The following is a 14779-nucleotide window of genomic DNA, read 5'->3' as shown; positions in this document are numbered from 1 at the left end:
GGTGGGGTACGGTGCGTCCAAGTACGCGGCTGGGGTAGGGTGGTGGGGTACAGTGGTGGGGTACGGTGCATCCAAGTATGCGGCTGGGGTACGGTGGTGGGGTACAGTGCGTACAAGTATGGGGCTGGGGTACGGTGCATACAAGTAAGGGGCTGGGGTAGGGTGGTGGGGTACGGTGCGCACATGTATGGGGCTGGGGTACAGGGCTGGGGTACGGTGGTGGGGTACGGTGGTGGGGTATGGTGCATCCAAGTATGCGGCTGGGGTACGGTGGTGGGGTACGGTGCATACAAGTATGGGGCTGGGGTAGGGTGGTGGGGTACGGTGCGTACACGTACGGGGCTGGGGTACAGTGCGGACATGCGGGGGGTACGGGGCAGACATATGGGGGGAGGGGGGATATACGACTCGTATCCCAGGCACAAGTTTACCCAGTACGGAGTGGTACGACGTTCGATCTGTACGGAGCCTTTCCCATGCGCTTGTGTTTTCGGGCGGCCGGTACGGATCGTACTTGCGCGCTCGGACTTCACTTTTACAATTTGTATGTAAAAATGTCCGGGGACGTGTCGGAGACTTTTCCCGGAGTCATTCGTATGGATTTTTCACGTACGAATCGTACTTCGCCGTTTGTACGGGACTTGTACGATTCGTACATAAAAAAATACGGATGCGAGTCGGACTGTAATTTTTTTTGACGGATCGGAATCGGCACCTATATGTTTAGTATATTTTCAGTAATAAAGGATATACATTCAAAACAGTGTGGAATACTATATTAGTGAGCCATAGTATTAGCCTATTTTTCAATCCCCACTTATATATGTGCTATTAATAATCAGGAACCTTATTTTTTACAGTATTTTGGTTGTCCATGCCTACTCTGGATGTAATAGGTGCGGATTTGTAATTAACTCTAAAAGGATAAGCCTTTTTATGTTGTGGTCATGAATGGGATGCTGCATGCTGTGTTGACCAATCACCATCATCATAAGACATGCTACAACCTTCAATCCTACTGTACAGTGGATCACTACTTATTTTCCATTTAAATGCTATCGTTTAAAAAACGTTCTGTAATTTAAAACATATTGATTAGACAGTCTATGTACATATATATCAGAGGATTTTCCACTGATTTTGTGTCTCCTGCTTATACGTTTTACCCACTGACTGAGTTCAGAATAGCAGAGAGGGGGCAGGTGCTGAAGAATGTCTAGATACTTCATGAATGAAGGTAAATAAACAGGCAGAAACTTGTAGACATTCTTTGTTGGTTCAAAATAACCCTTGCCCTTTTTTAATACCTACCCACCAGGGCAAGAAAATAAATTGGTGTCTACCAGGAGGTACTTTTAACTTCTTTTGCTTAGTTGATTCCCCTGCACCATTTTAAAAATAACACTCACATCACTTCTTGAAGAGAGTCCCCACAGATATTTTACACTTCAAGAGCTCACTTCAACAAGGATTGCAGCCCACACTGGTGCTATGCTTGGTATCAGTGTGTGAGGAGGGGCCATGTGTTGAAACATGCCACCCTTGCATGGGTGAGGGGTTTTATCCTTTGGGGTAATGTATCCACATATTCTAGCATTACAGACATTTTGAGACATACAGCTTGGAGTATTCTGCGTTACGTTACAAGGTATGGTGGCAGCACAGACTCTATTGAATACTTGTCTATTCCTATTGATTAACTTTAAAAAAATGTCCGATCTATTTATCAGTATTTTCTGTCAAATAGGTGTGGAATGAGGTACCCTATAAGCCATGAATTTATACGATTTTTAATGATATGATTAAATATTCTTTTCTGTCAAACAAAAGGTCATGTTTTAGGCAATATCTGCTGATCCATTTAAGGATTTTTGAGGCCCTGGACAAAAATATATACAACAAGTCCTATGCAGACGCATGTGAGTTTCCGGCTGAAACGTGATCCCCCAGATACGAGGAGAGTCGGACGCACTCGCTATGGACCAACCTACGGCTTATTGTGCCACCCTTACCGAACTGATACTGCTATACTGTGGCTTGACCATTTTTGAATCTAAGAATTGAGGTGCCGCACTCGACTATACGAAGGATTTGGCTTAGAATAGCACTTGACACCCTGAGCTGAGACTTACATCACAGAAACGATAAGGATTCACATTAAGACTGGTACTGCGGAATATTTATGACCTACCGGATCAGAAGTATCACAGGTTTTAAGCCCTGAAGAAGTCAAGGGTTTAACACCCTATTGACGAAACACGTTTTGGCTAGCTTGCTAAGAAACACAACAATAAAAGGGAACATTCCAAAAAGAAGGACACCATTGTCTTCATTCTTGATCAACAGAATTTGTGTTGTACTGTTTTTTATTCACATGCATGTGCATAGGACTTGTTGTATGTACTTAGTCGGACCTCTACGTCCCAATATGAGGGTGGCACCGCATTAAATTGTTTTGTCTTGTATAATTTCACGCTATTTGGTTAAGCGCTGTTTGAAAGCCTGTGAAAATCAACACCCCCCTCTTGCCTGTACAAAAATATGTTTGGGGAGCCCATATTTGCAATAAATCTCAGCACTTAGCCACACCCACATATCAATCAATCAATAAACTTTTATTCAATTTTCAGAGAAAATCATACAAATACAGAATAAGAAGATGTTCACTATAAACAAACAAGATAGAGTAGACACAAAAATACATAAATTCATAAAACATTAAAAACAGTCAGATTTTTTAAAACAATTCTTAAAAAAAGAGATAAACAAAGCCCCACCCAATGCTCTGCCCAGCCTTGTGCCAAGGCCAGCCACAACCCCAGTAAGAATTCAATCTAGCCCCAATACTCGACTTTGTCTTGCGGTGCTCCAGTTTCCCGAGTTATAACATTGTGTGTGTGCTAGCAGCAAGCTAAATAAATGAACTTAAACCTATCAGCAAACCTATTAGCATACTCTTACTTACATTGCCTTTGATTACATGCATGTTTTTTCTTTATTTTCATTGCTGGTACCACGATTCACAGGTTGACATTGAGAAACGTGTGTGGTGTACTGTGATTATGTAGCATGTCATGGTGATCAGTACAGGAAACTCCTATCCAAATATTGTGTTGGAAGTTTTCTTTCATTAAAGGCAAACACTTTCAAAACAAAGCATTTTCAAAAAGTCTTCCCTTGGACATGTGGAGGAACACTCAAACCCACTTCCATCTCCAATCAGGCTTTCATTAAAAAAGGTACTCGTTCACTCCTGGCACCAGCTAAGTTCAAATGTTGTCCTACAATCCACTGGGGCATTGCATTCTGTACAATATTATTACATGTTGCATCCACAAAGTAAATGCTATTCTCTTGCTATTTAGGCCCTCATTATGACAGGTGCTGTAATTGGTGTGATATTTATCATACCAGATAATATCTAACTTATCTGCAACTGAGACTGCACCATCATCTATGCACACATAAATGATTGTAATGAAAATGTTTGCAAACACATTAACTACATTCAAACTTTTGCACATACAGAACATATTTGCCCCACTCCTACGGCCATCTCACAGTGCCCACTAGCAGTCCTGCACTCTGATGGTGACATCTGGGAGGTTGTGGAGTGGTGTTTGTTCAGAGATGGAGAAGTCATCCTCACGTGGGGCTTCCTTTCTGCAAGAGTATGGAGAAAAGACCAGAGTAACACCTGAGGGAAAGGATGAAAAAGGGAAGATAGCTTAGGTATGTGCGGGGTTGAGGATTGGGTGTAGGGGAGTCCTAGGTGGCTAAAATGAGCATCTATGGACCTGAGGGAAAGGATGAAAAAGGGAAGACAGCTTAGGTACCTGCAAGGTTGAGGACTGGCTGTAGGTGAATCCTACGTAGCTGAGATGAGCATCTGTGGCTTTATTGCTGGTACCTGGTGCCTTGGAATCTTAAAGCTTGCCCTTGGAAGGATACTGCTGGCAAGCAGTGATGTGGGATTTGATGAATCCTTCTGTGTGAGGTGAATAATGTCCTTTTTCCTTGTAGTGGTGTAGGGCACAAAGATAACAGCTTGGTTTCTTTACCAAAATTGAATGCAATCCTCTGGACATGGATGGCCACCTCAAAATTGTATTATGGTTCCTTGAGTTACAAAGTAAAAGAAATTTAATGTTAGTACAATCATAGGCGTAGGTATCTGTTCTCCTCATATAAAGTGGGGAGGGGTCATATGTCTTTGAAATGGGCCACGTCTGCTCTTTAGCAATCATTTTTTCAGCCACATATTTAACAGGTTTACACCATTTTTGAGAACGTGGATTATGAGTTGAAGTGAATGGCAGTTTATCTTCTAGTAATAATTACCTTATTCCTTACTAGGTCCAATTAGGTTTCATTAATTAAAACCTGAGAACAATCCCTGGTAGCATCAGCATGGAGCAGACATGCTTCTCTTAGGAGAAATGTGAAAAACATTTAGCAGTTTCATGACAGTTAAAAAGCAGAAAACACAACACAATAAAAATACCACTCCAATTTGCAAAACTAGTGAAAATTGCATTAAATAAATAGACACCAAAACAACACAAACATCAGATGTAGGGAGAGAGATATGATTTTTCAAAGTTTTGGATGTTTCTCGCCCCAAAAAGTGCACAGCACCAACTGCTGGTTTACGGTCCCACTAAACTGGGTCAAAGTCAAAAGGCAGACTGCAATGGAATGCAGGCCAGATACAGAGACACGGTTTGGTCTGGCGGAAGTTTTACCTTCTGACTTAGGGCCTTATTTAGAGTTTGGCAGATTGATTACCCTGTCACAAAAGTGACGAATATCCCATCAGCTTTATTACAAGTGCCATTGGATATAATGCACTTGTAATACAGCGGAGGAGATATCCGTCACGTTTGTGCCAGCTGGATCTGAAGAGGAGCTCATCAATGTTGAATGACTGAAGCATGAGACTTCAGTGGGAGCCTCTGCTTTGGTGGTAAATTGAAGTCCCTTGACGTAGAAGGCAGGAAAACTCCAAGCCGGCGAAGCCTGAAGATGAGGCACAGGAAGGTGTTGTTGTTGTTGAGGTACTGCTTGAAACTTGTCCCGGTGAAGTCTTCTATGTTTGGATTTAGAAATCATTTTGGAAGTTAGGGTCCTTTCTGCAGGGCAAAGTGGGAAGTTGGTTCCAACCAACAGTTTGATGTCAGCAGCTGCAACTTGGCTGTCGTGCAATGGTAGCTTTTGGTTCCTATTTAAAACCCTTGACAAATTTTGTAAGCCTCACCTTTTATGGTTAGAAAGGAGGAGTACACACAGACACTTATCCAAGGGCCCCCAGGACCTTGGGGATACCACTTTGAGGTCAGGACTAGCAGGGTCCAGAGTAGGTCCAGGTGGAAAAGTTAACTGGGCTTTTCAGGAAGTTGGACTTATTCCAGATTTTGTGTCCCTGTAGCTTAACAGGAGGTCAGTCAACTGACCCCTGGAGTCCACTTCTCAGTCCAGGGTACAAGTGGATGCAGCTGCAGCCCTTTTAGTCTCTCTTCACAGGTTCAACAGAAGGTACAGTCCTTTATCTGTCTTCCAAAGGTCCAGAGGTGTTATGAAGAAGATATTCAGGGATGCAACTTTTATGCCGGGCACTAGCTTATGGGTGAGGGATAATTCCTGTCTAAAAGAGAAAATATTTCCAGGGGCAACCTCACCCACTTCGTTATTACTTCCTGTTGGTTTAGTTCTAAACAATCACACAGTGTACTGCTCTGCCAAAATCCAACATGGCAGAATTTTTCTTCCCCTGGTCCAAGCTCTGGGCGCAGTCCTGAAGTATGGTCAGTGTTAGAATCCGGGTTCTCTGATTGACACAGGTAGGTACTTGCGTCAAGCAGGGAACCGTTCCTCTAGTCAGGGTAGGGGGTACACTCCAACAATAACCCCTGCTCACCCTCTAGGTAGCTTGGTGCGAGCAGACAAGGCCTATCTCAGAGCGTTCAGGTTAAGCATTTGTGAACACACACACAGTAACTCAGTAACAACCCCACAAATGGACTCCACACTGGGATATATGAAAAATAGTACTTTATATAGATAGTTTAGGCTTAGCACAAGACCAGATAACGTTTAAACGGTCCACAATACTTATTAAACAAAGGGTTCTTGGTTTTAGCGTAGTTTTAAAGTTCTGTGCGCTTCGTTCCTGTCCGTATGCTTCGTACGTGGTAAAAACTGCTTGGGAACGTGTCTCACACGCACTGTAGGTGCTTCAGGATGAGCGTACACCCTACGGTGCGAACAGGCACAGTACCTTTACTTGGTGAGTTCGTCACGGATGCTGCGCTGACATCAAGCGCGATGTACAGTGCGTTGTCCTCCTGGTGCGATGCGTACTACGGTACGTTAGACCTTGGGCGTGCAGGGCTTCAGGGGACGGTGCGTAGGTACGGGTCGTTCAAAGTTTGTCGCGGCGTTCGTGCTGTACCATGCGAGCAGCAATCTTGATTCGAAGCACTGGATTCAAGCGAACAGTACGCTCCGCACAGGGGAGAAGTACGCAACAACCGTACGCACCGCAGCCTTTCCAAAGCAGGGGAAAGGAGCGTACGCCGGCAGTGCGGTTCGTAGGGGATAGTAGCAAGTACGGTGCACAGTCCTTCTGTTATGGTGCGAGCTACGGCTCGTAGGGGCCTGTTAGTCGCGTTGCTCAGGCCGGACGATACCTTCCTTTGCGGTGCGAGCTACGGCTCGTAGAGGGGCCTTAGTCACGTTGTTCGGGTCGGACAGCGGGATACCAGCTTTCAGGGGGTACGCTGCGATCAGCGAGACGTACGCAGCAGTTCGAGTCGAAGATGTGGGGAAAACGGTCCGTTTTCCAAGGCGATCTCACGCCGGTGAAGTCCACTGGTCCTGGGACTTCGTTCAGGGAGCAAGCTCACTCACAAGCCCTTGGAGATCTCTCAGCACAAGTCAAATAAAAGTTCCTTGAGTCTTTTCTTCCTCTTCTTCAGCAGCAAGGCAACCACTGCAGGCCAATCCCCCAGGTCAGGGACAGTACTCCTCCACAGTGGCGTCACTAGGGTTGGTGTCACCCGGTGCGGGTAACTCATGGTGTCACCCCCTCACGACTTACCACATGGACCGAGTCCGCCCCGAGTCCGCCAGTTGACACAGTTGGCAAATAACGGGACCATACAGAATCCTTAGTAACGTTTGTAAATGTAGGTCCTATATTTACAAAATGTGCCTGTTAAAAACAGTGTGATAATGATTCATTAATCAGGTTGTACAGTGGGCTACCTGCTAGTCAACAGTTTATTGGAATTTATAATATCATAGGTATGGTACTTTTTACTGGTGTGGGGTTCCCACTATCCAGCAACACGATATATCAGTGGTCGAAGTGGGGGGAAAAAAGTAGGGGAACTGTGGGTGGAGAATCAGAGGGCGGGAATAACCCAAGGATTGGATCAGTGGGCAGAGCCAGAGGCGTGGCCAGAATGCGCAAACATCCCAATTTTTTGTATTTGTTTGGTTTCACTGCCCAGTTTTATCAACCATTGGATACACATGATTATTTAAGGTTATAAGGAGTTATTGACAGTAAAATGTATTCACAAAGTGGGATATGCTTCTAAACACAGAATGTCCCCAAATACGATAAAATGTGGAAGCACAAGCCATTTGTCTCCGAGCCATGGAGTTTCTGTCATCAGCACTTCTCCCTTTTCCAAAACAGCAGTCAAACATGAATGGCTAAAAATCCTAGTTTGCAAATGTTTTCTAAATAATAATGGCTCTGCCATATTTGCTTCATAATGCAAGATCTGCAGCATGATCTGACCATTTAAACTAATAAATTGTTTGTAGCTCAAACGTATCAAAAGTTAATAAAAAAAGTGACTTGTGTTGCTGCGGAGTAGATGACAGTTAATAGCTCACTTTTCTATGTTAGGATTTTAACTTATAAACTGCAAGTAACAAAAGGATCTCTCTGACAAAAGCAGTAGCCCACTGGCCTATTTACAATATGTGCACTTTGTGATCTGCATGGTACATTTTCTTTACCGCAGGTACATTAACCCTCTGAGCTACCTTTCCATGAGTCAAATCTTCCATTAGACAAAGTTCCGATCTCTCTCTAGGAAGAACATTAATCACCAGAGTCATCATGACATTTTTATTGTTACCGAAAATTACTGGAGGCCAGGAAGGAGGCAGCAAGCACTTTTAAAAGCATAATATACTTTTCAAAAATGATGCCTCCACCTAAAGTGAGCACCTGGTTCGGTCACACCGGTTGCAGCGCCCTAGAGCTGGCCCTTCTCAAGGGTCCTGTGATCTCAGTGACAGGGTCACTGTTCTAGGGTGTACTGCTTCATAGGCCTGCCCGCAAGACTGGAGGTGAATTTCAGTATGAATAGTGGTGGACAAGCCTTGAAGGTTAACCAACACTTGTCACAGTGCAAAGGAGGGTGAGCATCGTCGCCGGCTGCAGTGCATCTCCTTTGAAAAAGAAGTGTAACCAATAGGTGGCTTGCAGGTAATAGAAGTGATAGTACAGGAGTGGTGGGGAGTACTGGGCAGAGGTAAGCATCACAGGAGATTTGGTGGGCTTACAGAGCGATATGATAATATTTACTGATGGGGCTACATGGCATAACCTGAACAGTGTCTACATCAGGACGTTGGTATGAAAGCAGCATCATCTCCCACATCTGCTGGACAGCTGAAATCCTGAACACTGGGGCTGGCCTGAGGCTACTTGTTTTGTGTGGGAGCTAGACTTTCCTTGATCATGGGGTCCTGATGCGGGGTGAACTCTCTGGTCGCCTGTAAGTTAACCCGAAGATGTGTTTATTTAACAAGCAACAAAATTCATACTTCCAAAAAATATCCGTATGGAGTCCTTTTTTGAGCTATAATCTTATATATAACTAAGAATACGCTGGCTATGGTGCCCTAATGCAGCCTGCGCGCACCCTATTGTACCTAAAACATGAGCACCACTGTCAAAAGATATACTAATATGTTACATTGTAAAATTAACCATTGTCTGTCTTGTTTATCATTATTGTGCACATACACCAACGCAGGATGCAAGCAACTGCTTCAGAAAGGTAGAGGCTCCTAACAAGGTTACTTAGGCGAAACTGTGCGCCTAATCCTTGTCCACTCTCAGTGGTATAACTGTGACAAATAGCAGAAGCCGATTTAACAGTTGTACGCGCTGCCGTGAGCTCGCCTGCCCCCAGCTGCTAATTTCAGCCGGGCGGCCAGCGAAGAGTGGGGCTCTGCAGGGGTCGGGGTCTCAGTGTCAGCTATGGATACTGCCACACTCCCTCGTGCCGCATGCAAAGGCATGCCCAGGGCTCTTTCAAGCTTCTGAAGTCCACTGGCCAATGAGAGCTCTCGGACCCAGGAATTCTCCCCCCCCCCCACAGTTTTTGTTCAAAACTATGGCCATGTCTCTTAGAGATCACAGCCCCTCTCCATCTGCATGTCGAATGACTCACAATACAACACTTTTGCACGCCGCAATAAAACGAGTCTCTAATGGCATTAAAAAACACAAGAACATTCAATAAAACAGACGTCACTCCTGCAGCTTGTACGCGTTATGCCTACTGAACATTTTACTTTCAACATTCCTTAAATGAAGATCGAAAACACATCACAAGCGTACATGGAGAAAGAGGGCAAGCCACACCAGCCCGTCCTTTTAACCAGCGTTGTCTATGTCAAGGTAAAGCTCCGAGAAGCTGTTTGCACACTGCCGTTCCATAGCCTACATCTGTGCTTGGTGAAGACAATGTGCTAACTCACAGCGGCCGGCCTAAAAGAACCTAAAACAGGCCCAAAAACAGTCCAAAAATGCCCCACACACTCACTCATCTGTTAGATCAGCTCGTCGGGCACTGCCAGATTGCTCTACAGACCAATCCCGAGCCTGTTTGCTACTTTTGCCGGTCTTGCAAGGAAATCTTATTCCATGATGCGAGTTTTTGTAATGTACGTCCTAATCATTTTGTGTAATCTTTGCACCGGAACTGCCTGATAGTTTATTATATATTTATCACAATCTACATACAGAGGTAAAGCACAAAGCAACTTTACATACGCAATAAGCAACCTGTAAAAGCTAAGCTGCAAGCGGCTGAAAAGTGCACTCACATCGCGCCTTTCACAGTGCAACCACCACAGCCGGTCCCCGGCACTGCAGGAGCTCCGTATGTGAAGCCATCCCACGGCTGCCTACGCCCACCACAATGACTTCCTTTTGTCCGCTTTTCGACCCCGCAAATCACAAATAATTAAAAGAGAAAGTGAGGGTGGAGGTCTACAGACTGCGCATGCGTAAAGAGTAAATCCGTAGGAAGGTGAGCTAAATACATGGCGCATCCTGCAGTTGTCCATGTGTTGACGGTATGCTATACAACTCCTACAATTAAACAAGTAATTTTATCTTTACCGCATTGCAGAAATACTTTTAGTGTAGATTTTCCTCACTATTTTTTCATCTGCAAACAAGGAAAGAGTCGTGGTCACTGAACGCGTGTGCGAGAAGTGTAGTGCCCCGTACCTCCGCACTTTGCTCTGCCCCTACCGCCGCAGTCCCCTGTACCCACTGTCACCGGGTGTCACCCCATGTGATGGTGTCACCCGGTGCGGTCCGCACCCCCCGCACCCCCCTAGTGACGCCACTGCTCCTCCATGCAGCTTTTCCAGTTCCTTCAGGTCGGACAGAGGTTTCTTCTTGACAGCTCAGGATCTGATTTCTTAGGAACAGGGCTCCTACATTTATACGCCATTTCTTTTGGTCTTTCAGGCCAGGGGGGCCCTTGCCTAGTTCGGTCCGGTTTCTGAGCACTTTGTTGACATGATGCAGGCTGCTTCTTTCAGGGTGCAGGGCAGAGCCATCAGACGCTCCACAGGGGGCGGAGCCAGCATTGTGGTGGCAGAGCACAGCCCTATTCAGAGTCCAGGTGTACTCCTCCCACCCATCTATCTGTCAATCTTCCTATTCACCACCAGGCTACCTAGCCCTGCCCATCTGGGTTTCCCCAGCCCTGTCACTCACACAAGCCAGACAGCAGATACATATCACGCAGAGGCGGGCTGAAATGGTTAGGCAAGCAAATGCCAACTTTCTAAAAGTGGCATTTGCAAACGCAGAATATTAAAATAAACCTTTACAAAAAGATGTACCTTATTATTCTGAGTTCAGGCATACTAAACTCGATTTTCTACCATGTTCCCTGGGTCTGTTAGGATCATAGGATGTAACAATCTTAACAGCTCATTCTGGCCTATGAGAACAGGGTAGCCTTACAATAGTGAAAAACGAAAAGGGCTGTAATTATTAGGACATGTCACACATCAGGGCTTGTCCTACCTTATGCTACAATGCACCCTGCCCTTGGGCCTACCATAGGGGTGACTAACATGAAGTTAAGGGAAGGTTCAGGGACTGGCAAGTGGGTGCACTTGCCAGTCAGCATGACAGTACCAGACTGCACGCAGGTTCTGCAATGGCAGATCTAGACACCTTTTACCAGGCTGCTTCTGTGGGTGGCACAACCAGTGCTGCAAGCCCACCAGCGGCATTTGTATTTACACGCCCTGGCACTCCTGGTGCACTTTACTGCGGTCTGATAGTAAACCAAATAAGCCAATCATGGAATCCAACCAACATATACATTTTACATAGGGAGCACTTGCACTGTGGCACTGGTTGGCAGTGGCACAGTGCTCTGAGCGGCCAACACCATTAAAACACATGAGGCACAGCGACAAAAAGTGGAAGGGAGACTCACGCCAAGGTGCCAGGTCTAACAGTCAGGTAAATGAAGAACTGGTATTCCCCCTATTGGGATTGATACCTTTCTGGCTACTTGGACAATGGGAGGCCTAGGTGAGAGGTACATCTGCCTATGTCAGGGAATGCCCTTTTAGAGCTTGTGCAGTGAGAGGAATCATCTGTCGGAACATCCCCCAGGCCATCCTGTAAGGAGGAGGTCACACCTCCTTCCAGCCGAGGCCCTTTTGTTCCCCTTCCTGTGAGCCATTAACACCTCCCAGCAGGTTGCCAGGTGACAGCTGGGTTTAACTCTGAAAAGGCTTCTAGATGCTTTAGGTAGGAAAAAGCCAACTTTGTAAAAGTGGCATTTTCAAAATAGTAATTGCAACTCCAACCTAACCATCAGATCGGAATTTAAATTCTTATTAATTGGAGTCCTTGAACAATGATTATAGCTATTCCCCCTTTTAAGTTGTGCATTATAAGGTGCTATAATGTAACCCAGAGCTTTTCAATGGGAGAGCCAGCCTTACCACAGTGAAAAATGAGTTTGGAGATTTTTCACTGCCAGGACATGTAGCACTTAATAACACATGTTCTACTTACGGAATACGATGGACTCTGCCCTATGGGCATTTAGGGCCTACCATAGGGGGTGACTTATAAGTATTATAAAGGAAGGTTTAAGCCTGCCCAAAGATTTATTTTGCCAGCTCAAATTTGCAGTTTTAAAACTCACACTCAGGCTCCAGGGACAGGCCTGAAGGCATACTTTGTCTTGTCACATTAGTGATGTCACAATAGGTGCTGCAGTCCATTAGTCACATTTAACTTACAGGCCCTTTATACAAAGAGTACCATATACTGGGCACTTACAGGTAAGTTAAATATGCCAAACAGGGAACAGCTAAATTTACACATGTTTTAAGGGTGAGAGCACATGCATTGCGCACTGGACCTAAGAGCTCCAGCGCAACAGAGTCCATAAATCAGAACTAAAATCGATCAAAAAGTGAAGGGAAGTGACTACGCAAAAAGTGCATTTTCTTACAGCATTGCCTGGGCTAGGCTTCCGTTACACAAAAAGGAAAGTGCACACAAAGTGATCATGGCTGCCGCCCTTTGGACTTCTATTTGGATTAATCTCTTCTGTAACCCAATCTGAAAATATTTTTCTAGGTTTACTACCTTTCACATCATTCTTCTAATGCCAGTCTGCGTGTCCTTCCATCGTATCCTCTTGATCCTTCACATCTTGATAACAATCCAAAAAACTTCCATCCTCCAATACGCAGTTTCTTTAAGCCCATACTTGGAATCTTTCATCCTAGGATATTGTTGCTAGGGCTCACTACCTCTCATTTCAGTCCTATGATGAATCGCAGTTCCTCCTCCCAATTGCTCTGCACATTTCTTCTAGTACTCACCTGCAGAAGGCCCCCTTTTTGCCCCCTCTTCTGCATTTCTACCGCCATGTGGGTACTAAATGGTGCTTGAATTATTCGACAGCAACTCTGACATACTTCTTAAAAGTTTTAGTTAATGTCCTTGATAGCAAAGTCACACGACAAGTGAAATTCATGCCTATAGTTGTGTAAAATCACAAAGCTCAAAATATCATTTTTGCCAAGGTCAAGCGTAAAATGCTATAGAAGAATTTAACATTTAAATCACCAAGTAATTTCCAATATAAGCAGAAAATGAATTGAGGGCAGTCAAGATTGCATGGTCTTTTAATTGTTTCACTTGGAAAAGAAACAAAGCATTTTCAGGATGTCACGATTCTCTCTAATGTCTGCTTATTAGCAATAATCACTGGTTTTGCTGCCAATTTCATAAGTTCCAGGAAAATCCGTATGATGTTATCATTTTGCCAATAGCCAATGCCACACGTTAGATGGTTGAGACTGTAATGGTAATAACTTATGAGATGGCCTAACAATGGCAAGAAAACACCAGGTGGCCTATTCTATGATGTGTGCCAGATGGAAATTGCTTAGACCTAACAACACTTGAAACAGTCATGCAGGAAAATGAGGTTGAGAATCTGATATCAAAAACCTGGCATCCATTTGTAAAGTGGTGTACAATGGTCTCTCAAAACCAACTTGTGCTGCTCCTTTTTAGTCTTCAAATACACCTATTGAAAGCCCCACAGCCCTCCTTTTGGTTAAGGATAACCTGGAAAGGACAAGAGAAAAACACTCAGGGGCATATTCACAAGCCCCTGTCGCTGCCACAGCGTCACTTTCAGGGACTTTGTGGTGGCGATAGGGGCCTCGCCTTATTCACAAGGCAGCGTGTGAATAAGGTCCCCCTTTCATGCTATGTTTAGCATCAAAGGGGCGTGCAGCCGGTGTTGTGGTGGGCGTTCCACCACAACACCCATTGATTTTGATGCTGCCCCGTATTCACAAGCTTTTGACGTCTAACATGTTTAGGTACTTGATTTGTGCATTTAAAAAGTACTTTATTCATAAGAAAATAAAATAAAAAATGTGATTTATACTATGATGCAATAATTAACTTTATCTGTTCAATCATGTATAAAAACAAAACACACACACAAGGAAGAAGACTCCTTAAGTTATGTTCTCCAAACATATTAACAGTAAACTCAGTTCAGTAACTACATAAAAGAAAAATCACTTTTTTTTTTAGTTCTCGCGGGTACCGTATCTGACAAATCGTTCCATCTTTGAACCACAGCTAAGTTATAAAGGTACAATATCCACTCCATTCCAAAATCTGGACTGTTTTACATTTGTTTGTGCAGTTTACAAACCTTTAACATCTGAATTAAATGCACAATACCCCACATGTACACAAGCAAAAAGCACCAAGTACATCTATTTCTTTTTTGATAACATATTTTATTAAATTTTCACAGTACCACTCGGACGAAAGCCCGAGAGAATCCACTTGATAACAAAATATCAAATAGATAGCAGCATTGGAAATATCAATGGGTACAGTTTGTCTACAAAATAAAAGAAAACAAACCTGGGGGCA

General features: G+C 44.3%; 1 protein-coding gene across 1 annotated transcript in view; it reads right to left on the bottom strand.

Annotated features, from left to right (window-relative positions):
• Window positions 1–3569: 3569 nt before the first annotated feature.
• The window catches only part of LOC146867488 (uncharacterized), a 434961-nt gene continuing 423751 nt past the window's right edge, over window positions 3570–14779 (bottom strand). Inside the window, exon 8 of the mRNA XM_085622074.1 lies at window positions 3570–3663. Coding sequence (XP_085478200.1) covers window positions 3570–3663 — 94 coding nt within the window. The remainder of the gene's footprint in view (window positions 3664–14779) is intronic.

This window comes from Triturus cristatus, chromosome 1_2, assembly GCF_964204655.1.
Source record: "Triturus cristatus chromosome 1_2, aTriCri1.1, whole genome shotgun sequence".
NCBI classification, from domain to species: Eukaryota; Metazoa; Chordata; class Amphibia; order Caudata; family Salamandridae; genus Triturus; species Triturus cristatus.
Note: the sequence above shows the minus strand (reverse complement) of the source record. Positions and strands in the feature narration are given on the sequence as shown.